Source organism: Brachyhypopomus gauderio, chromosome 2 (assembly GCF_052324685.1).
Source record: "Brachyhypopomus gauderio isolate BG-103 chromosome 2, BGAUD_0.2, whole genome shotgun sequence".
Taxonomy (NCBI): domain Eukaryota; kingdom Metazoa; phylum Chordata; class Actinopteri; order Gymnotiformes; family Hypopomidae; genus Brachyhypopomus; species Brachyhypopomus gauderio.
This window is the reverse complement of record NC_135212.1, coordinates 34,876,187-34,901,007: the sequence shown is the minus strand read 5'-3', so window position 1 is coordinate 34,901,007 and position 24,821 is coordinate 34,876,187. Positions and strand designations below refer to the sequence as shown.

Here is a 24,821-nt window from a genome sequence, read left to right as displayed (position 1 = left end):
GATCCACAGACGCAGACGAATAGACGTAGACAACGTAAACACGCCCAAAAGGGAGGGGCCGAGGTCCCCAACGTGACAGACTCCCTCACCAAGGGCACTACCCGTCCCGGGGTGCCAACAGGACCGAGTGCCCCAAACCCACGTCGATGGGCGGATCCGACGCGCTCAGTCCTGTGCCTGGGAGGTGACCGCCCTCGGCGAAGAGTCCGCCACGAACCGCCTAGAACACCCTCCCTGGGAAGACCGGGGAAAACACATTAGACACACATAACGGGACGTTCACAAACATACAAACAGGCACATTGACACATGCATGAAAGGGAAAAAGGGATTCTGCAAACAGACAGGAATACATACGAACACTGGAACAGACACACATGTAACGGGCGCCAGGCTTCGCGCCAGGAGGAGAGCGGCTAGCAGGGAGAACCCGGGAGCTGCAGGAGCTGCGGTGGGCGGTCCTCTCCCCGCCCTTGCCGCAAACCCTCCACTGGGTGCAGCGCGACCGGCAGACGCGTCAGGTGCGGCGCGGCTGGTTTCACCAGTGGCCCCCGAGGGGCGTGCCGCAGGACGATTCCGCCCACGTTCTCTCGCTCCTCTCGGCAGAGACCGCTGGGGCGTGAGCCTTCCTAGCCTGGCAGTGGGAGAGCTGTCGGCGACTTCCATCTCCTCTTCCTCCTCACTGCCCAGGCTCCAGCCCATGGACTCCACCGGACTCTCACCCAGGGAGCAGTCCATAGCGCTCCCCTCGGAGTGGTAGGGGGGTCGCTCACCTCCGGGCTGTCCAGAAGGGGGCGAACTCCCCTCATCCTCTGTGCATAGCTCGCTGTCCGTGTACTCGGAAATACCCAAGCACACGGACGGAGGATATTCTTCTTCTTCGCCCCCACCGTAGCATTCGGTGGGAGCGGAGCATACAGAGGGGGGGGGGTAGTCATCTTCCTCTTCCTCCTCCTCACTGTAATCTACGGTGGGGGCAGAGCATACGGACGGAGGGTAATCCTCTTCGTCCTCCTCCTCCCCACCGTAGTCCACGGTGGGAGTGGAACACACGGATAGAGGGTAGTTCTCATCTTCCTCCTCCTCCCCACCGTAGTCCATGGTGGGAGCGGAACACACGGAAGGAAGGTAGTCCTCATCCTCCTCCTCGGTATCCTCTTCCCCAAACTCGCTCTCTGGGGTTGACGCGGTGGCACCTATCACGCAAGTGCCCACCCCCTCGCGGAGCATCTCCGCCATCTCGGGGTTGGGGATCGTCCAAGCCGAAGCCAGCTGGAAAGCACACACCGGGTCTTGCTCCAGCTGCGCTGGGGGGAGGAAGACACACGGTGATGCCACTTGCTGGGGCGCTTGCCCTTATTCTGCCGGATTGCATAGCCTGGCATTCTGTCTCTACGGGTGGCTCGTCGTTCTGTGACGTTTGGTGCGGCGTGAAGGACGAGACAGAAGTCCGACTTGACACTTGACATCACGTTTTATTTCACACATATACTGCGCTCGAAACACACGAAGAAACATACAACACTCACAGAAACGTGTGGACTCAGACAACAATGAGCACAGGACACTGCACGAACGCACATTAAGTAGACAAACCACATAAGCCCCACGTGATTACGAGACTAGCCACAGGTGAGACGGATTATCACAAGACATAACCACACCCACAGAGATCCACAGACGCAGACGAGTAGATGTAGACAACATGAACATGCCCAAAAGGGAGGGGCCGGGGTCCTCAACATGACACAAGTTGTGACTGTCCTTGTGCTGTGAGGAAGTATGTTCCGGAGCCCAGCTGATCTTTTTGCAAGTGTGGATGTGCACTTAAATACACTTTGAAATCAATTAAAACAACTTGTGCTGAATTTGGTTCATGATTCATCCGTGCATTAAATAACTGAAAGTAACTAATTAACTTTTACTCAAATTAAATTTTAAATGAAGTAATTTTGTACTTTTACTCGAGTAAATTTTGAGATGGGTAATTTTACTTTTACTCTGAGTAGATTTTAGGCAAAGTAAAGATACTTTTACTCAAGTACAATTTTTCAGTACTCTTTCCACCTCTGGTCAAAGTAAACCAGATAAATGACTTTTCAGTCTGGTTTCAGAGTTCTCCACAGGTCCGTGTATCTTTTGGTCATTGGATTTTCCGTCTAGAAATGGGTAATAAAAAACAAGAAACGACAGATTATTTGATTTTTGTTTTAAAAAACAAAAAAGAAAATTAAAAAACAAAGAATTTCTCTTTTTCAGTGTCAAAAAGGGATAATTAAATTTTTAAAAATCATTTGAGTTTCATTTTTCATTTCGGATAACAAAAAACAAAATTACTTGAAAAATTAAACGAAAATAGGCTTGTTTATTCCTTTTCTGAGACCGGATGTTGTCATTTACGCGACAAGAAGAGGGCGCCAACAGGAACACTACTGGAAAAAGTATGTGGTGCGGTGTTACGGAGTGAAGGTTTATAGCCTACATGGACATGATGGACCAATACGTTGTTTTCCGAAACAATAAAAGAGTCTCTCTCAGGGAAGAAGACATGACTGCAGAAAAACTAAGCCAAATTTTCCAGGTAAAAAACAAACCTATATGCCAGCTGTATCCATTACGTTAGCTAGCTAACTTTTAGGTCATCCTTTTTTAGTGTATACCGTAAAAGGCAAATGTGCCACACCGAAAAAACATATGAAGATTTTAGTAAAGTATCCAAACGTTAACCTATTAAAGTTAATGGAGGTGATGTCAAGCTTCAGTGGAAAGTCAGATTACGCATGGTGGATTATCCTTACTGCTATTGCTTTCATATCGTTTTTTAGCATCACCTTTCAGTAACACTGAAAAATATTAATTGCGAAAGGTTTGGAAATAAGCATGCTGTCATGAATTAACTTCTTTTTTAACACTATCACGTTATAACGTGAGTAATACTGTACAAACGTGTTTCGTCCATAATGTGGCAATTTTATGTTTGTAGCCTGCATATTACTGTTGCCTGCATGACTGTTAGGTTACCTGAGAACTCTAAATTGTCCTGAGGTGGGAGTGGGAAAGTGAATGGTTGTTTATCACTGTGGGCCAGTGCACTAGAGACCTGTTTAGGGTGATCCCCGCACTCCCACAGTGACTGCTGATTATGGGCATCAGTGACCTCCCAAGACACTGAATGGAATAAGTGAGTATAGATGATGGATAGATAGAAATTAATCTTCATGAGCATGCAGGCTAAAACCATAATACCGGTGTTACACCGAAATCTGCGACCGTCGAATTCTGTGACCGCAGAGGGCGCTATTTCGCAGTTTCAGTTAGTTTCAGTTCACAGGCACGAGCGCTTTACGAATGCTGCGTAAGCTACGCCGACGCGCTTTCTTTTCTCGTTTTGCTGCTGTCCACGAGCCAAAATATGAGAGATGCGTGTATTTACATTTTATGTCGTCTCGCGCTTTCTTTTCTTGTTTTGCTGCTGTCCACGAGCCAAAATATGAGAGATGCGTGTATTTACATTTTATGTCGTCTGTTAACAAGAATGTTTCATTACAACATTTTTACACGTGACGACAGGAGTAAAGTCAGCCAATACATACGCGTGACAATAGCAAACTTTTCATAAGTAAGTTATGTAAACTGCTGTCATTTGGACCTCATTCCGAATGGTAATTATACACTTCTGAATAAAATGTTTAAATATAGTCTACTAAAACGTTTTTGCTATCACTGTTTTCTGTTATTGTGGAGTCACAGTGGGTGATGTGTTTCCATGGTAGATGTGACAGATGTACCTTGGCATGGGGTCACCAGTTCTTAATATGTGACCCCACTGAATTTCCACCTATGATTATTTTGAAAACAGCCATGTCTTTCCTGGTGACCTACAATCCCTTCACCTTATTAGACAGGAAAAAAAAATTATGACTGGAATGGACAAGTGCACTTTGGAATAGGGGTCACCGATTCTGACGGCTGCTGTCTAAATATGTGACCCTACTGATTCTACAGGTACAGTTATTCAAAACACAGCCATGTCTTTCCTGGTGACCTACCATCCCTTCACCTTATTAGACAGAAAAAAAAATCACGACTGGAATGGACAAGTGCACTTTGGAATAGGGGTCACCGATTCTGACGGCTGCTGTCTAAATATGTGACTGCTGTCCATCTCCATACAAACTAGTTAAAACCCAACCAAATGTTTTCAGGTGACTTACCATCCCTACACCTGTTAGCCAAAGAAAAACATTCATGAATGGAGTGGACAGACTGACCGTGGCAAAGGGGTCACCCATTCTGACAGCTGCCAACTGGATCTGTGACTTTAATGTATCTTCAAAAAATATTAAAAGATCCACCAAACTTAAAATATTATAGACCAACAGTCTATAGACCAACAGTAACTTTATTTGTATAATGTATAGACAAATATTGATAAGGGGGGCATCACAATACTCCCATGCATCTCCACTAAAATAGTGAAACAATAATTTAGAACACTGAGTTACTTAAAGTGGGCGGCATGGTGGTGTGGTGGTTAGCGCTGTCGCCTCGCAGTAAGGTGGTCTGGGTTCGATTCTCGGTCTGGGCTGCTCTGTGTGGAGTTTGCATGGTTTCCCTGTGCCTGCGTGGGTTTCCTCCGGGTACTCCGGTTTCCTTCCGCAGTCCAAAGACATGCGTGTTAGGTTGTTTGATCACTCTAAATTGCCCGTAGGTGTGAGTGCGTGCGTGCGTGCGTGCGTGTGTGTTGGCCATGCGGTGGACTGGCGACCTGCCCATGGTGTACCCTGCCTTCGCCCGGAGATGCTGGGATTGGCTCCAGCCCCCCTGTGACCCCGACTAGTGGGATTAAGCGGTTCAGATAATGGATGGATGGCTGGATGGATGGAGTTACTTAAAGTTTAAAGTTTTTCTAAAGTCATAGGGTATAAATCACATAATGTCCATTATGAATAAGCCCAAATGATAGAAACCAAAATTTTACATGAACATTAATTCCTTTTATTAACAACCAAGTATAATAAACTTTTAAACAATTCACAAAAGTAACCAAAACTATAAATTATATTAATCCTTTGTCATTATTCTTTAAACAAGATTAAGACAGTGAGTCCTTTGCCACACGTATAATAATATATAATAAAATAATAATAAATAATACTCTCCTCATCCTCATACTTATATACATGCAAGGCAGGTGTAGGGCTTCTTTATGTTGGGATTTCCAACACACGTTATGTGGTACCACCGTGTGCAGTTGTCACACTGGATCTGTAATCAAGAAAAAAAAAATATATATATATATATATATATATATGTTTAGAGTCAATGTTCATGTAAAATGCAATAATAATAATCTTTATTTGTATAGCACCTTTCATACATACATGCAACTCAAAGTGCTTTACAGAATAAATTAAATATATATATATATATAAAATATTTAGTTATTGACATATCCATATTTGATCTTCTTTCCAACAATATTTATAGATAAAGGTGATTTAATTGTATCACGTTTGCAAAAACAATGAAAATTTGATTTTGTTATCATTCATTTAACAAAATAATGAAAAAAAGGAAAAAGTTATAACACCCTATGCTCTAACAGCTGTATATCCCCATTTGGCTAAAATAACTTCAATTAGACATTTCTTATAACCATCTACCAGTGTCTGACATTGACTGGGAGAACGGTTTCCCTCCTTCATGCAGAATTTTTTAACTGTGTGAGGGGTTTCTTGCATGCACCACCAGTGTCAAATCACCCCATTCCTTGGTGGATTTACTGGAAGTTTTAAATCACTGTCACTTTACATGGTCTACCTCTGTTTCAGCGTCAGTTTTTGGGCAGATGGACTCACACTTTCCTCAAGATTCTATGATGAACAGCTTGCCAAGCAGCCCCAAACCATGACCTTTGCACCCCCATGCTTCACAGGTTCTTGTGCTCAAATGCTGTTTGGCTTGTGGCAAACATGTCTTCTGTTACTGTGCCCAAATAAATCAACTTGGATTCATCTGTCCAAACGTGTGCTCTTTCTGATGGTAAATGCAGGTAATTTAACAACTGTCACAAGAGCTACATGTAGGGTCCTGTAATGACATTTTAGGATTGTTGGAGACTTCATTACTCATTTTGTGGTTTGCTCTTGGACTGAACCTGCTAGAATGGCCTTGGTAGGCCATGTTGGCAATTGTTTTAAATGTTCTCCACTCTAAATTATTTTCCAGAAAGTGGAATGGCTGATTTCTGATTGTTTTTAGATACATCCCTTCCCAAACTCATATACAGAAGCCCTGGCTGAACTGTGAGGTCCGCTCCGCCCTTAGAGCACGTAACGATGCTTTTCGATCGGGAAATACGCAAGAGTACAAGATAACCAACTACGCTCTGCGTAAATCCATCAGATCAGCTAAACGGGTGTACAGGGGGAAAGTGGAAGCACAGTTTAACACCAACAATACACGGAGTTTATGGCGGGGACTAAACACAATCACGGACTATAAATCTACCCCTCACACTCTGCCCAACACCAGCACTGATTTACTGGACGAGCTAAACCGCTTCTACGCTCACTTTGATAATAACATCGCTGCCCCGCTGGAGAACGCCCCGCCCACCATTGATCCCAACCCCCCTTCTATCTGTGTAGCTGATGTACGGAGAGCTTTCAGACGGGTGAATCCGCGCAAGGCAGCAGGACCAGACGGCATACCAGGTAGAGTGCTGAAAGCCTGCTACAGAGAATTAGCAGGTGTCTACGCAGACATTTACAACACCTCACTGTCTCTCTCTATCGTGCCAGCTAGCTTCAAACTAGCAACCATTGTGCCAGTCCCAAAGTCATCCAGCATTACCTGTCTGAATGACTGGCGACCTGTTGCCCTGACCTCCATCGTGAGCAAATGTTTGAAAAGCTGGTCAGGGCTGTTCCTCTGTTCCTCACTGCCTGCCACCCTGGACCCACTGCAATTTGCATATAGGAGGAATAGATCCACCGATGATGCAATTGCACTTACACTGCACACTGCCCTCTCCCACCTGGACAAGAAGGATACGTATGTGAGAATGCTGTTTGTAGACTACAGCTCAGCATTCAACACCATCGTTCCTTCGAAGCTCGACAGCAAGCTCCGGGATCTGGGTCTGAACAGCACACTGTGCAGCTGGATCCTGAACTTCCTGACGGACCGACGGCAGGTAGTAAGGATGGGCAGCATCACATCCTCCTCTCTGACCCTCAACATCGGAGTCCCCCAGGGTTGTGTGCTCAGCCCGCTCCTGTACTCTCTGTACACCCACGACTGCACTGCTAGACACCAACGTCCAACGTCATCATAAAGTTTGCTGACGACACAACGATTGTGGGCCTGATCTCCAATGATGACGAATCGGCCTACAGGGAGGAGGTAAAAATCCTGGAAGACTGGTGTCAGGAGAATAACCTCTCTCTTAACGTCAGCAAGACAAAGGAGCTCATCGTGGACTTCAGGAGGCGGGAGATTCACCCAGAGATTCACATAAATGGGACTGCGGTAGAGAGGGTCAGCAGCTTTAAATTTCTGGGTGTTAACATCAGCGAGGACCTGACATGGGCAGTGCACACCACACAGATACTGAAGAAGGCTCACCAGCGCCTCTACTTCCTCAGGAGGCTGAGGAGGTTTGGTCTGAAGCCCAGCATCCTCAAGACCTTCTACACCTGCACTGTGGAAAGCATCCTGACTGGCAGCATTACCACCTGGTACGGGAACTGCACTGCTCTTGAGAGGAGATCTCTACAGAGAGTAGTGCGAACAGCACAGTCCATCACCGGGGTTCAGCTCCCTAACCTGCTGGACTTATACACCAGCCGCTGCCTGAGGAAGTCCAGAAGGATCATGAAGGACCCCTCCCATCCTAGCCACTGTCTGTTCTCCCAGCTGCCCAGTGGTAGGAGGCTCAGAAGCTTTAAAGCCAGAACCAGTCGGCTCAGAGCCAGCTTCTTCCCCCATGCGACCAGGCTACTAAACAGCCAGTAATCTCTGCTCTGGCCAGCCAACACTCCGCAGTACATGCATGAACACCACAGCACATCTGCACTCTATTGCACTTTATTTCACACTGATACCTGCACTGCCGGACTATGGGACTTTAAAAAATACCAACCAGTGACAATACTCTACAGCATTACATAATACTCTATACAGCATTATATAACCCACAGACTGTTACATTCATCTTCATTCACTGTGCAATATCTCATGTATATTTAATATATTGTAAATTAGAACAACACTTATTTTATTACATGACACTACAGAGGAAGTTTTATATGTACATACACTAGCATAATTATTGTAATTTATACATCTTATTGTATATATTGTTACTGCGAATTGTGGAACTTGCACATAAGTTTTTCACTCACCGGTGTACCTGTACACTGGTGATGTGACAATAAATCTGATTTGATTTGATTTGATTTGATTTGATATACATCTACAACCTTAGTTCTGAAGGCCTCATTAATAACATTTTACAATTTATTTTTAAAAGATATTCCTTCAGTTTTATTGGTTTATTTAAATGACCTCTATCTTTCAAAATTATCAAAATGAAGATTAAATGTTCATGTTAGGTCAAAAACAAAGGTTTTTATGGGGTGCTATAATTTTTTCGCATGACTGTATGTACTAGATTTGTCCTAAATGTTTTATGCAGATCAGGAACAGGACAAAGAACTTGCTTAATTCAACAACTTCTTACCCAGACAGTAGTGCAGTCTTGTCCTTTCCTCTTTTTCCCACATTTGCTTTTTCCATTGTTTTTTTCTCCACAGTAGTGGCACAGCTCTTTGAGATCATCTGATTAAAATACATAATTAATTGCAGACTTTGATGTGTCATCATCATCATAAAGGCTTATGTCATTAGCTAAGAAACATAATTTTGAAGAAACTAATTTTAAAGTTACCTGTTTCTTCAATCAATGTCATTGCCACCTCTCGTCTGTATTTATGGACCGCCGAGGCTGAACTGGAAAAAGTCAGAGGCTCCCCTGCCAGTAATTTCTCAGCATACTAAGACAAAAAGAAGAAAGTTTAAGTGACTGAATGGTCAATAACGTACTTAGAAAAAGGTGCTGTCCACCCTTAAGGTGCCATCACAGAAAAGCAGTTTATTTTAACTGTTTAATGTATCGCCCCTAAAAAAGACAAAAACTCTAGACTGGACCTGAAGTTTTCTGCTTTGAGCCGAAGGAAATTTGGGCTTATGAATAGCACTAATTGTTAAAAAATTGTTGTGTTTCTTTTTGAAACCAAAAATAGACAAGGTTCAAGATTAACCATGTAATGGAAACATTATTTTTGAAGATCAACATGGATCAAAAAAATGGACAAGTAAATGGACAAGTAAATTACTTTCAGCACAAATACTCCACATGACGTGCCATCCTTCTGACTTGAATGTGGGACTGTGTCTGATGTCCATGTGGATACCTCAACTCCTCGCTTTCTCATGAATGCCCTGCAAAGCAAACAATGATAATGATAATGAGATATATATATATATATATTCCCCTTGTACTAGACAATGGAGCATTTGGATTTTGGAAAACCAGAGTACTTTGTGATCCTTAAACATCTGTCCAGTTTTGAGGTAGCGTTTCCTAAAGAATCCAGCAGAAGGCTTCTCTTCTCTGATGGAAAAAATGCCTATAGGATAATTATTGTATTTCAGTCACAGTAGATACACATACGCGCACACACACATATATATAAGCTCCCCAGACAAAAAAAATTAGTAACCTTGCACGTTTAAGGTGCTAGTAATTTCAGGCCCCTGCAAGGGTGTGCGACAGGATTCATAGATTGAGAAAAGGTGGTACAGTGAATGTCTCGTTCGATGTGTGGATAATTGGCCGCGTTAATGATTTGCACATTTGTTATTACATATGGGCGTCAAAAGCCCATAGTGTGAAAGAAATAGCTGAATTTGCAGGTATATAGAAGTGAACAGTCATATGGGTCTACCAGCTACCAGCAGTGGCAAAAATACCAGTCTACAGGAAATTCTCATCAGAAGTGTGTCCGAAAGACGAAACTGACAGACAGGGACCGCCGGCAATTATTTGATTGGCTGGACATTGATGTCGGCTACATCCAGAAACTTGTCCAGTCGGAATCTGACAAATTTTTTGTTAGGTGAGCATATATATATATATATATATATATATATATATATATATATATATATATATATATATTATTTATTTATTTATTTTCAAATCCATCATGGGTACTCATTTGGTAAAGTATTATACATTTGACATAATATTATATTCATGCTTACTGTCAACATCCAGTGGTGTGTCTCATTCACAGCTCCCAGAATGACATCATATTTAGTGGGGTCACACTTTTAAAAGTTCACATAGAAAAAAATAGAAAATCATTTTTAGAAATTCCAATTAATATATCTTTATTAAGAAGCAAAACTGCCCTTTGCCTACCTTCAGTTTTGTGGTCTTCCCCTGCCATATAGCAGACATCTCAAATGAATCGATGCACAGTGCCTGTTTGCCTCTTTGTTGTTGATTTCTCTTTTTAATAATGTGCATCAAGTAGGCATTGATCACCTGTGCGGAAAAAATCAATATGAATATGAATATAAATACATCACTTATGATTTTCTATCATGTCAGAGATTGTCTGGCTAAAAGTTAAAACTGTAGTAAATAAAAGTGATGTGCCTTACCTCACTTTCAAGCTCCTGATTGGGTGCAAGCTTTGCAATATCCCAATAAAACAGTTTATATGGCCCCATTTTAGATAGAAGGACATGAACATTTTTCCCTGCCCAGGCGTCTTTCAAATCTAAAGAAAGATAATTTCAAAAACAGTACACAGCACTTTCAGTAAACTTTAAGTGTTTGAAATACAGCTTTGCATATTGTGTTTTCCTAGATTTTATGTCATTTAATGAACGTGTTGAATGCAAAATGAAACACTGAACTCAAAGTCATCAAAAAAACTTTTTGTGTGTAGTTTCCCCACTTTTTGCCGTCTTTCTGGTTTATATATTGTATAGAATTTCATTGAATTAAATTTATATTCCAATTAAGTTGTTCATGCCTACATACATTTTCCTGAAAAGGAGAGGGTTGTTGGAGCACAGGAGATGCCAGCAGGTGGAGAAGAGATTCCACCAGGTGTAGAGGAGGCAACAGCACGTGGAGAGGAGGTGACAGCAGGTTGGATAGAAGTGACTGTGGCTGGTGGAGAGGAGGTGACAGCAGGTTGGGTAGAAGTGACTGTGGCTGGTGGAGAGGAGGTGACAGCAGGTTGACCAGAAGTGGCAGTGGTTGGTAGAGTGGAGGTGACAACAGGGAGAGAGGAAGTGACACAGACTTGGGACTGTACAGGAGGAGTGATAGTGCAGACTTCAGGATGCCCCTTCAACATTTTGGGTATCCTTGGGGTTTGTTCTTGGAATATTTTTAAATGATCAATGCTGACCTTCCGGAAGGATTTTCCATTAGAATCAACAAGATCAACGCTTTTCCCATCTATTTTGGTGACTGTGAAAGGACCAAGGAATTCTGGGTCCAGCTTCCCTCCTTTGCGTTGCTGGCTGCGGATATTCCTTCTCAAAACTACATCCCCCACCTGAAGGTTTTGCTGAGGTAGTTTCGCCTGCAGTCTTCTCCTTGTTCTGTCCTGAACATCCTGCACATTCTCTTGAACAATGTTCAGGATCTTGTCATGGCGTTCAATATCAATGGCCACGTCTTCCTCCGAAAACACATCCTCAAAGGAACAATCCACCTATAACAATTTATATCAATTATAAAATAAAAATGATGTACTTATTGTACACAGATGACATATTATTTACAGTTTTTGTAAGTAAAGAGCTACAAAGTGCTCCTATATGGCAAACAGAGCTATATAATGGAAAATGAGTGTAGAAACAAGTAGGTGGTTTTAGTGTTATGGCTGATCAGTGTATACAAATACTCTCAAAAGACAAAATTTTACATAACCTGATATATTTCTGGCACTTCCGCTGGATAGCGTGCTTCCCTCCCAAACATCAAAAAGAATGGAGAGAATTTCGTAGTTAATTGCTTCTTCGTGCGGAGTCCAAACATTACTGCATCCAGGTACAGGTCCCAGTTGTTTGCTTTCTCATCAACTAGTTTGCCAAGAGCCCTAAATATGCCACACACATATACATTTAGATTTTTTAAAAGTAGTCGTGATACACTGTTTTTTAAGTAAATTACTACATAAGAGAGCAACACTGTTCTCAAAGGTGAATGTCATGCTAACTTTAAAACTCTTTCATTTACCTTTGTATAGTGCCATTGAGTCTCTCTACCAACCCATTTGTTTGGGGGTGATAGGGGGCACAGAGACTCCTTCTAATGCCAAGTATTTTGCATACTTGTGTGTTAATCTATTGAGAAAGTAGAAAAGAATAAAATAAATATGAATTGCCCAAGAATTGCCATAGACATGAAACAGTAGACACCATGCATAATGGTATTTACTGAAAACAATAATCTTGTAAAGACAACTTAAATTTAAAATGTAATTATGACTTTTTAAAGTAGTTTTTACAGTTATACAATGTGTTACAGTTACATATCACAAAAGCATGTACAAATATCATATGTGAATAAAAATACTCACAGCATTGACAAATTCTCTTCCTTGGTCAGTCAGAATCCGTTTTGGCACTTCAAATTGGTAAACAAACTTTAAAATGCACTGTGTGACCTCTGCTGCAGATTTTGATTTTAGGGCATATGCCTGGGCCCACCTAGTACAATAGTCAATTATGACACATATGTACTGGTTGTTTTGGTCTGTCTCCACCAGCTTGCCAATAAGATCCATTCCGACCAATTCAAATGGAACCTTGGTCTGTCAAAATAGACAAGAACAGATGTAATTATTTTTTAATGAATAATATTCATCATAGGAAAAAACAAACTAATAGTGTCACGGAACAGCTCCGGACCCTTCCCTGTGGGCGTCCCGTTACGTTGTCTGCGTGTCGTTATGTCCATGTTTGTACTTCCGTGGGTGTGGGTTGTTTGTGAGCGTGTTCGTTTGTTACACCTGTGCCTTGTCTCGAGGTCACGTGGGTCTGTGTTATTCACCTATTTAATGTGCGTTAGCGCGGTGTCTTGTGCTCGTCTTTGTCTAAGTTTCATGCCAGTGTGAGTGTCACTGTTGTGTGCTTGCGCTACCGCATTGGAGCTGCGTGTCATCAACAAGTAAAGTTCGTTGTTTGCACCATATCTGTTCATGTCGTGTCAGTTCCTCCGCACGTCACAATAGAATTTTTAGGCATGTGAGGAGTTTCTTTCATCCAAATCATAGTTCTCCAAGGTAGTTTGGTACAGTCATAAAACAGAATCCAATATTCAGGCAAAAAGTAGTGAAGTACGGTACTATCATTGTAGTGATCATTTACTTGGCCACAAGTAAAAGTATTAATTATGTAAATTATTAAAGTAAGAGCAAATAAGTGATTGATTTGAAAAGTACTTCAGTAATTATTTTGAGTTGCTTTTTGTATATCTGCAATCACAATCTGAAAGTAATTCTGAGTTGACTTGGCTATATCATTGTAAATCAATTAAGAAAAGACTCCTGAGACTGATCACATCTTTCTGTGAACTGTGAAAGGAACAAGGTTGACATTAAACCTCAAGTATTTCATGATTAAATGATTATATAAGGTTTCATAGTTTGTGTTTCCAACTAAGTAGTTTAGAATCCTGAAATGCTGGGTGCAGTTTATTACTATTTAATAAAGTCAATTTGTTGATGTGACAACTCAGTTAGAGTACTGAAGTATAAGTCCTTCCTTAGAACTGAATTCAAGTAAAAGTAAAATTACTGTGATTTAATCTAATCAGGGATAAATGATCTAATCTACTTTTATAGGGACAAATGTTTTCAAGTATACAGTAATTAGATTAAGTATAGTTTACTTTAACTTTCCACCTCTGCATTCCTGTTTATTTTCTCAAAGACATCAAAATGATAAATACATGAAAGTTTACCATTTTGATTTACTGTTATGTTACATGTTGCTTGTTCATAAAATGTTGTTGTGTAATTAAGTCTCCATCAGCTTTGTCACAGAATGTCTCACTGCAGTAACTGCTTGCATTAAAACTGCATTATGTATGGATTACATTATCATTCATACCAGTCAGAAGAGTATATAGAGTCAGATGCAGAGCTCATTGAGAGTGGAGAAATATCAACAAAGAGAGGAAATCATCATCAAGATCAAAAACTCCTAGGAGCCCACTGGCCAACAAATTTTTAACTCTTCCTTACCTCCAACACACCTGATCCAGCTCAAACATGGTCTTGATGATAAAGTGATGAGCTGGATCAGATGTGTTGGAGGCAGGGAATATTACCTGTTCAGGATAGTGGTTTACTAGAACTGGATTTGAGAATTACTCATTTAGATTGTTGTCCAGATATGTTATCATTTAAATTGAAGATGCAAAAACTACTCCCAGATAAATAGTGTGGGCATAGAATATATATACAAGGAGTACAAGTGTGATTTGGTACAAAAATGCCAGTGTATACCTTGATTGGCTTGTATTCCATGCCAACTTTTAAATCTCTTTTGTTCTTCTGACACACTGTGCACTGTGACACCTATGGCACAACAGAAACAGATAAATACTATTCATATTATTTGATTTTAAACTTCATTAGTTATTCCAAAAATTTAATAATGAAGGTTGAAAAAAAATACCCATTTATCAATGTCTGCAGACATGCCAGGCCAGTAAAAGCGTTGCGATATAGCATCTCTAGTTTTTATCTGCCCACAGTGAGCGCCAATGTCATTGCTGTGGAATTCGACAAACAGAGCATCGGCCTCCGCTGCACTACACACAACTTTGACCTTTAGCTCTTTGTCAGTGCCCTTATGTCGTATGTAGAACAGGTCATCATCTAGAGAAAATATCGAGACTAATGACAACGAGATTGAGTATTCTAGAACATTTGCAGATTATTAAACGCTAACAGCACGAACGTTAGGCTACACATTTATTGACAACGCTAATGACAGCTTTCTCATAGATTTAACACTTATATCAATGCTAATGATATTCATACTTACCATTAACGCAGAAATTGGACGCTCTCCGTCGCAGTGTGTACCGTTGATGCTTGTCAAAGTTTTCAGGGCATTTACCTTTGGTAATAAATTCTCTGATTTGTTTTACCATTTCAGGATCCATACTGTACTCAAAGTACTCGAAAAATCGAAAGGTTCAGAAATAGGTTCAGAAATAAAGTGTCAAAGTTTACAGCTGCTATAGCTAACTTTGCTGTAAAAAAAACAGTCAAGGTGCGTCGTGATGGTCACGTTATTAAAGTTACAGAGGATGATTTATACATACAAGTTCGGGGAAACAAACAAAAGTGCAGTTAGAACATTGACTCTAAACATATTTATAGTTTTGGTTACTTTTGTGAATTGTTTAAAAGTTTATTATACTTGGTTGTTAATAAAAGGAATTAATGTTCATGTAAAATTTTGGTTTCTATCATTTGGGCTTATTCATAATGGACATTATGTGATTTATACCCTATGACTTTAGAAAAACTTTAAACTTTAAGTAACTCCATCCATCCAGCCATCCATCCATTATCTGAACCGCTTAATCCCACTAGTCGGGGTCACAGGGGGGCTGGAGCCAATCCCAGCATCTCCGGGCGAAGGCAGGGTACACCATGGGCAGGTCGCCAGTCCACCGCATGGCCAACACACACGCACGCACGCACGCACGCACTCACACCTACGGGCAATTTAGAGTGATCAAACAACCTAACACGCATGTCTTTGGACTGCGGAAGGAAACCGGAGTACCCGGAGGAAACCCACGCAGGCACAGGGAAACCATGCAAACTCCACACAGAGCAGCCCAGACCGAGAATCGAACCCAGACCACCTTACTGCGAGGCGACAGCGCTAACCACCACACCACCATGCCGCCCACTTTAAGTAACTCAGTGTTCTAAATTATTGTTTCACTATTTTAGTGGAGATGCATGGGAGTATTGTGATGCCCCCCTTATCAATATTTGTCTATACATTATACAAATAAAGTTACTGTTGGTCTATAGACTGTTGGTCTATAATATTTTAAGTTTGGTGGATCTTTTAATATTTTTTGAAGATACATTAAAGTCACAGATCCAGTTGGCAGCTGTCAGAATGGGTGACCCCTTTGCCACGGTCAGTCTGTCCACTCCATTCATGAATGTTTTTCTTTGGCTAACAGGTGTAGGGATGGTAAGTCACCTGAAAACATTTGGTTGGGTTTTAACTAGTTTGTATGGAGATGGACAGCAGTCACATATTTAGACAGCAGCCGTCAGAATCGGTGACCCCTATTCCAAAGTGCACTTGTCCATTCCCGTCGTGATTTTTTTTTCTGTCTAATAAGGTGAAGGGATGGTAGGTCACCAGGAAAGACATGGCTGTGTTTTGAATAACTGTACCTGTAGAATCAGTAGGGTCACATATTTAGACAGCAGCCGTCAGAATCGGTGACCCCTATTCCAAAGTGCACTTGTCCATTCCAGTCATAATTTTTTTTTCCTGTCTAATAAGGTGAAGGGATTGTAGGTCACCAGGAAAGACATGGCTGTTTTCAAAATAATCATAGGTGGAAATTCAGTGGGGTCACATATTAAGAACTGGTGACCCCATGCCAAGGTACATCTGTCACATCTACCATGGAAACACATCACCCACTGTGACTCCACAATAACAGAAAACAGTGATAGCAAAAACGTTTTAGTAGACTATATTTAAACATTTTATTCAGAAGTGTATAATTACCATTCGGAATGAGGTCCAAATGACAGCAGTTTACATAACTTACTTATGAAAAGTTTGCTATTGTCACGCGTATGTATTGGCTGACTTTACTCCTGTCGTCACGTGTAAAAATGTTGTAATGAAACATTCTTGTTAACAGACGACATAAAATGTAAATACACGCATCTCTCATATTTTGGCTCGTGGACAGCAGCAAAACAAGAAAAGAAAGCGCGAGACGACATAAAATGTAAATACACGCATCTCTCATATTTTGGCTCGTGGACAGCAGCAAAACGAGAAAAGAAAGCGCGTCGGCGTAGCTTACGCAGCATTCGTAAAGCGCTCGTGCCTGTGAACTGAAACTAACTGAAACTGCGAAATAGCGCCCTCTGCGGTCACAGAATTCGACGGTCGCAGATTTCGGTGTAACACCGGCACCATCTGGATAAAACATTTTTGTACAATATATATCACGTTACAATACGTGCACCATTGTAGCATGATGGTGATCAAAATTAAGGTTATTCAGTCACAGCAATGTGCATGAAAACACTGGTGTTTTTTTTTTTTCTTCTTTTTTTGACAGGTCTCAACTCATAGCCTTTACGTGACTGATGACGCAAACGTGGCCGTTTTTCCTGGAGCCTCTGGTGTTTTCAGCACATTGGACCTTACTCCAAGAGCTCACTATGAAGTTCATGGTGAGGAGGAGAACACCTCATCAGCTTCAAGTACAACAGCTCAACGTTTTACATTCATGCGAACACCTGCAACAAGTCAAAGTGCTGCTACACAGCGAGCTGCCTCAGCTCCCCCCCCCAGAGCCACTGCCTCTAAAACTTTTCAAAGGTAACTACTTGAACTAAGCTGAAATAATTTATAATTTTAACTGTACCAGAATGGTAAATTAAGTATAGATATAATTGCAAAACACCTACATCACATTGAATGATGCTGGCAAGTTAATGACATCCTGTCTTCTTTGTATTAATAGTGTAATATGAAACACCACTTGTACATTTTATTTACATTATTATGCAGATTTTCACCCCCCCCCCCCCCCCCCCCCGGATATTTATAATCTCTGTCAAGAAAGTAGCAGAGATAATGTTTGTGCAGTCTCTGTCAACAGGCTTATGCAAAACAGTATGAAAGTAATTACATGGAACTTTGTGTATTCTTTTGTCTTAAGCCAAAGAGATTGTTACATTCTCAAGCCAGTCAACCCAAAGATATATATAAAATATATGTATATATTATATATAACAACATAAATAGCAGCACATTTTATAGTTGCTGTAGATCTACAAAATAGACAAGACTATTAAGAAAGTCTAGAATTATGATTAGTGTGTGTCATAACAAATTTTTTTATACGATTTTCTTCCAGATCGATTTTTCTTGCTGAGGTGGTTGGTGGTAAGTTGAGTCCCAGCAGAATGGTGGTTGTCCGGTTCTTGGAATGTGAGGCTACCCTTCAGGGGATCATTGGAAAAGTGCAAGATGCCATTGGAAGTCATGACCCGATTGTATTGACTGATGCGCAAGGGAATGCAATTTTGGATTCTGAGGGAACAACAGGTGGGAAACATTTTTTAAAGCTATACTTTTGCAATTTAACATTGGAGGAGACGTGATTACTCATGAGGACTAAACCAAAAGTTAAGTTGAAATGTATTTTTGCCTGTTTTTCTTACTGTAAAGGGTCACAGTACTGGAAACAAAATGCACGCAAGATTCTTGCTGTACAGGAAGAGGGCTTCCAGGAGTTGCAGGGCACCAAAAGGAGGAGACTGAGGTAATCCTAAATATTTACATATATCTTGTTTTTCTAAACATTAAAAAACATTGTCTGTTAGGAAGAACACTGCTCCACCGTGTAGAGCAGCTCCATGCCTCTCTGTCCGGGGGCGCGGCACTGCTGCATGACCCTGAGAGCTCGTGGCTAAATGTTTGTGGTGTTATAGTTTTCTTTTCTTTGGTTTTATATATTGGTTATGGATCCTTTTAGAATGATGCTGGCCTTGTGCCTCTGTGGGTTTTTAGTGGACAATGCGTGCGGATTAACTATTACGGAACAAATCACATACACTCGGGAAGATCTGCTTTCTCTTCGTTTTGCGAAAGCAACTGGCCCAAGTACAAGTGGAATACCAGAGGATTGCAGCAGGCAAATTCGGAAAAGTCGCCGGAGGAAAACGCGTGTTGGAACAAAGAAAAGGGGATCACGAGGTGGGGTGAGAGAAAGACTTCGGAGACGCGGCGATCGGTTTCCCTTGCCGGTGATCACTCTTTCTAATGTGCGATCGTTGCATAACAAAGTGGAGGAACTCTCGGCGAAAGTGAAGTATGACAGAGAATTCAGGCAGAGCAATCTCTTGTGCTTCACTGAGACATGGCTGAGGAAGGAGTCGAACGAGGTGGCTCTGTCTCTACCCGGCTATACTATAATCCGAGCGGACAGAGATCATGGTACATCACTGAAATCTGTCGGAGGCGGTTTATGTATGTATGTGGATAATAATTGGGCCACTAACTTTTGTGTACGAGAGCAGTTATGCTCGCCCGATCTTGAGATACTTAAGACCCTTTTAGACCCTTTTATCTCCCCCGTGAGTTTGGGCAGGTGACTGTAATTTTGGTTTATGTGCCTGGTCCGGATTATGAGGGAGCAGCTCTCAGAATTATGGAAAGTTATAACAGTGCCCTCTTACACTCCGCGAATCAACCTGTTTTTATTTTGGGTGATTTTAATAAATGTGATCTGTCTGTATGCTTGCCTAATTTGCATATGTATGTGGATTGCCCGACTCGCTTAACACGGACATTGGATCAGTGCTATGGGAACATTTTGGAGGCCTATAAGTCTGTGTGCCGACCACCTCTGGGTAAGTCAGACCATAATGTTGTGCATCTTTTACCAAAGTATAAAGCAAAATTGAAGCAAAGTAAGCCACTAACAAAGACTGTTAACTTATGGACTGAACAAAGTATAGGAAAAATGAGGGATTGTTTGGAAGACACGGATTGGCAGGTGTTCTTTGATAACTGTTGTGATGAACATGAATTAACTGACACCATTGTTTCATATATTATATTTTGTGAGGGTAACGTAACTGAGAGTAAGGTAATTAAACTGTTTCCAAACAATAAACCATGGCTAACAAGCGAATTGAAGGACTGTATAAAAGAGAAGAAAATTGCTTTTAGGAATGGAGATGGGGAGGTGGTTAGGGAGAAAACTAGGGAACTTCGTGGGAAGATTAAAAAGGCAAAACTGGAATACAAGGATAAGATTGAGAAACAGTTTTGTTCAGGCAATGCCAGACAAGCTTGGGTAGGTCTGGATCAGATGATGGGTAGGACAAAGAGGGTAACACCTAATCTTACGTGTGGTTCGCTGCTTGTGGATGATTTGAATATATTTTATAGTAGGTTTGATATAGGAGATTTTAAAATACAGTGTGAGGGGGTTTTGAGTAGTATCCCTTCATATTCACCAATAAAATTGACAGAGAATGAGGTTGCAACCAGTCTTAACTGTGTACAGCCTAGGAAGTCTCCAGGCCCAGATGGCCTTGGCGGTCGTGTAATTAAGGCTTGTGTCCATCAGCTGAAAGGAGTCTTTACTCAGCTCTTTCAGCATTTATTAGATAAAGGTGTTGTCCCACATTCTTGGAAATTGACTAATATTATGCCTCTGCCTAAGAAAGTTGGGGCATCTGCTTTTAATGATTTTCGGCCAGTAGCCCTGACCTCTATTTTGTGTAAAACAATGGAAAGGGTTGTTAAAAAGCATCTCATATCCAGCATAGAGAGTGATCTTGATCCACTTCAGTTTGCGTACAAGAGTCAGAGGAGTGCTGAGGATGCTATTCTTATGCTCTGTGATAAAGTAAGTTGCCATCTACAGCAGCCAAAGGCCTACGCTAGAGCCCTTTTTGTAGATTTTAGTGCGGCATTTAATACAATGAAAACATATATTTTATTACAGCGTTTGGTAGAACTAGAGGTAAATGGTGGTATCATCTTATGGATTAAAGACTTCTTGACTGACCGCCCTCAACGTGTGAGCTTGAATGGGTCAGTATCAGATTGGATGGTTGTAAATAGTGGTGCACCTCAGGGATGTGTTTTATCCCCAGTGTTGTTTTCTATTTATACAAATGGTTTTAGAATTTGTGAATCTGGTTTTTATTTATTTAAATACGCAGATGACATGGCACTCCTCGGTTTATTTAATGGGAAGGAAGGCCATGATGGGGGACGGTTTCAGGAGCATGTTAGTGCATGTTAGATTTTAGTAAAGTATCCAAACGTTAACCTATTAAAGTTAATGGAGGTGATGTCAAGCTTCAGTGGAAAGTCAGATTACGCATGGTGGATTATCCTTACTGCTATTGCTTTCATATCGTTTTTTAGCATCACCTTTCAGTAACACTGAAAAATATTAATTGCGAAAGGTTTGGAAATAAGCATGCTGTCATGAATTAACTTCTTTTTTAACACTATCACGTTATAACGTGAGTAATACTGTACAAACGTGTTTCGTCCATAATGTGGCAATTTTATGTTTGTAGCCTGCATATTACTGTTGCCTGCATGACTGTTAGGTTACCTGAGAACTCTAAATTGTCCTGAGGTGGGAGTGGGAAAGTGAATGGTTGTTTATCACTGTGGGCCAGTGCACTAGAGACCTGTTTAGGGTGATCCCCGCACTCCCACAGTGACTGCTGATTATGGGCATCAGTGACCTCCCAAGACACTGAATGGAATAAGTGAGTATAGATGATGGATAGATAGAAATTAATCTTCATGAGCATGCAGGCTAAAACCATAATACCGGCACCATCTGGATAAAACATTTTTGTACAATATATATCACGTTACAATACGTGCACCATTGTAGCATGATGGTGATCAAAATTAAGGTTATTCAGTCACAGCAATGTGCATGAAAACACTGGTGTTTTTTTTTTTTCTTCTTTTTTTGACAGGTCTCAACTCATAGCCTTTACGTGACTGATGACGCAAACGTGGCCGTTTTTCCTGGAGCCTCTGGTGTTTTCAGCACATTGGACCTTACTCCAAGAGCTCACTATGAAGTTCATGGTGAGGAGGAGAACACCTCATCAGCTTCAAGTACAACAGCTCAACGTTTTACATTCATGCGAACACCTGCAACAAGTCAAAGTGCTGCTACACAGCGAGCTGCCTCAGCTCCCCCCCCCAGAGCCACTGCCTCTAAAACTTTTCAAAGGTAACTACTTGAACTAAGCTGAAATAATTTATAATTTTAACTGTACCAGAATGGTAAATTAAGTATAGATATAATTGCAAAACACCTACATCACATTGAATGATGCTGGCAAGTTAATGACATCCTGTCTTCTTTGTATTAATAGTATTAATACAAAGATTATTAATATTATAGTATTAGTATTAATTAATATTAATTAATTAATTAGTATTAATAGTATTAATATTCTTGGAAATTGACTAATATTATGCCTCTGCCTAAGAAAGTTGGGGCATCTGCTTTTAATGATTTTCGGCCAGTAGCCCTGACCTCTATTTTGTGTAAAACAATGGAAAGGGTTGTTAAAAAGCATCTCATATCCAGCATAGAGAGTGATCTTGATCCACTTCAGTTTGCGTACAAGAGTCAGAGGAGTGCTGAGGATGCTATTCTTATGCTCTGTGATAAAGTAAGTTGCCATCTACAGCAGCCAAAGGCCTACGCTAGAGCCCTTTTTGTAGATTTTAGTGCGGCATTTAATACAATGAAAACATATATTTTATTACAGCGTTTGGTAGAACTAGAGGTAAATGGTGGTATCATCTTATGGATTAAAGACTTCTTGACTGACCGCCCTCAACGTGTGAGCTTGAATGGGTCAGTATCAGATTGGATGGTTGTAAATAGTGGTGCACCTCAGGGATGTGTTTTATCCCCAGTGTTGTTTTCTATTTATACAAATGGTTTTAGAATTTGTGAATCTGGTTTTTATTTATTTAAATACGCAGATGACATGGCACTCCTCGGTTTATTTAATGGGAAGGAAGGCCATGATGGGGGACGGTTTCAGGAGCATGTTAGTGCTTTTCAGGAGTGGTGTGAGTTGAGTAGGTTGGAAATTAATGAGGAGAAGACAAAGGAGATGATATTTCATAGGAGAGGCCACAGTGAATCCCAGCCTCTGGTGAGTATCAATGGGAAGGCAATAGAAGTAGTCAGTTGTTTTAAATATCTGGGCACAGTTTTGGACAGTGGTTTGGCCTTTGAGGGAAACTGTGAGTTTATTTATAAGAAAGCTCTGCAGCGTATTTATCTCATCAAAAAACTGTGCGAGTTTGAGGTTAGTCCAAATATTGTGGAACTAGCATATCGCTCTTTGGTCGAAAGTGTACTGTGTTATAATGTTACAGTCTGGTTTGGGAACCTGAGCTGTAAGGGCAAAGGGAAGCTTATGAGAATAGTAAAATTAGGTAGTAAACTAGTAGGAAGAGGACAGAGACTTATGAAGGATCTTTATAGGGATCGTGTGCAAAGGAAGGCATTTAAGATTATAAAGGATCCTCTACACCCAATGAACTCACAATTTGAACTGCTGCCATCAGGTAGACGGTATAGAGTGCCAAAAACTACTAGGAATATTTATAAGCGAGCTTTTTTATCAAATGCTGTAGAAATTATGAATGAATGAATTTTTTTTTTTTTTTTCTGTTGTTATATGTTATATGTTGTGGGGTGTATGCCATGAGTGATCAAAGATGAATTTCCACACTGTGGACAATAAAAGATGAAGATGCTGCAGGGATTGGAGAGGTCAGTGAGAAGATAGAAGAGCTTGTACTGGCATCACAGAGCCTACCAGATGTGACTGCAGCAATCAGAGAGCTCACCAATGTAGCTGCCACACAAAGAGTGATCCTGACTCCTGACCAGCTACTGACCATAAAGCAAGGGTTCTGCTGTGTTGTTTGTATGAGTAAGTACACAGTAAATAATCATTGTCCCACATGTACATTTATTTAAGATGCATTTTGTGTAGTTTGTTCCAGAATTAGTATTTTCCAAATACACATAAATTATTAAATTTCATAAACGTAGTCTATGCCTCACTACAATAACAGATTCAAACCTAGCCCAGGGTGTTAACATTGGGAAAGATATGTTAGGTCTATTAAAAAGAAAGCATTATCACCCAGTACATCAATAAAACATTACAGTCACACACTCACACATAATGACTAGTTTTTTTACTTTTATCTTTTAGAGTTCATTGAGGAACCAGTCTTCACAGAGTGTTGCTGGAGTATTATTGGCTGCAAAACGTGTGTGGAACAGTGGCAGGAGAACTCCGTACACTGTGCAAAATGTAGAGGGAACACAGTAGGCAACAACATATTTGAAGTTAATGGTCTGTCAGATGCATTTTCAGTTCTGAGATCCCTTTTTGGAGAGTAAAGTTTTGCACTTTTACACACACAAGTATGTTCAAAAGCCATTTTGTGTTTAAGTTTGCTTTAAAGGTTCAAACATGTGGGTCAGACTTAATAGTGTAAATGTTATTGACACATTAGGGCTGTATTATGCCACTTTGGTTTTTTGGTTACAAGTTATAAAGAGCTAATAACTTTCACACATTGCGCTGAGTTGTGGTTATAAGACAGAGCAATGCCTGTTTGTAAGGAGCAAAGTCATTGTTCACTGCTCTAGAGAATAATTCAGAAATGTCTGAATATTGTTCAGCAAACTGGTTCTCAACTGTAATCTTGTCCTGTTCAGAAGAAAAAGGATCAACTCCGAAAGTTGAATGTGGGGTCAGTGAGGAGCCCAGCTGTTGGTTGTAAAGGTCTGCTGCTTCAGCTAAATGAGGCAGCAGCTCCAGTGGTATTTTTTTGGGACACCCTTGGCGAGCCAAGTCATTTGGTATACCTTTACCTGA

General features: G+C 40.9%; 1 protein-coding gene and 2 long non-coding RNA genes across 3 annotated transcripts; 1 reads left to right on the top strand and 2 right to left on the bottom strand.

Moving 5' to 3' along the window:
* Positions 1-1,924: 1,924 nt before the first annotated feature.
* LOC143501266 (uncharacterized) lies at positions 1,925-24,289 on the top strand. The gene is made up of 8 exons (XM_076994889.1): positions 1,925-2,581; positions 17,456-17,718; positions 18,260-18,450; positions 18,574-18,667; positions 19,706-19,757; positions 21,867-22,129; positions 23,635-23,861; positions 24,150-24,289. The coding sequence occupies exons 1-7, from the start codon at positions 2,483-2,485 to the stop codon at positions 23,645-23,647; spliced, it is 975 nt and encodes a 324-aa protein (XP_076851004.1). The 5' UTR covers positions 1,925-2,482; the 3' UTR covers positions 23,648-23,861; positions 24,150-24,289.
* On the bottom strand, positions 8,773-9,477 carry LOC143508952 (uncharacterized). The gene is made up of 3 exons (XR_013129554.1): positions 9,405-9,477; positions 8,957-9,062; positions 8,773-8,847 (listed from the first exon to the last, which is right to left on the bottom strand). It is a non-coding gene; the product is annotated as an uncharacterized LOC143508952 (long non-coding RNA).
* Positions 9,666-10,792, bottom strand: LOC143508868 (uncharacterized). Its single transcript, XR_013129520.1, has 4 exons — positions 10,741-10,792; positions 10,496-10,621; positions 10,336-10,401; positions 9,666-9,698 (listed from the first exon to the last, which is right to left on the bottom strand). It is a non-coding gene; the product is annotated as an uncharacterized LOC143508868 (long non-coding RNA).
* Positions 24,290-24,821: the final 532 nt, after the last annotated feature.

Bases quoted from the DNA above. Each gene is read 5' to 3' on its own strand.
- LOC143501266 (XM_076994889.1), top strand. From the start codon at position 2,483: ATGGACATGATGGACCAATACGTTGTTTTCCGAAACAATAAAAGAGTC. The intron at 18,451-18,573 runs GTGGGAAACATT...CTTACTGTAAAG, and splicing joins GGATTCTGAGGGAACAACAG to GGTCACAGTACTGGAAACAA. The intron at 19,758-21,866 runs GTAAGTCAGACC...TTTTTTTGACAG, and splicing joins TGTGTGCCGACCACCTCTGG to GTCTCAACTCATAGCCTTTA.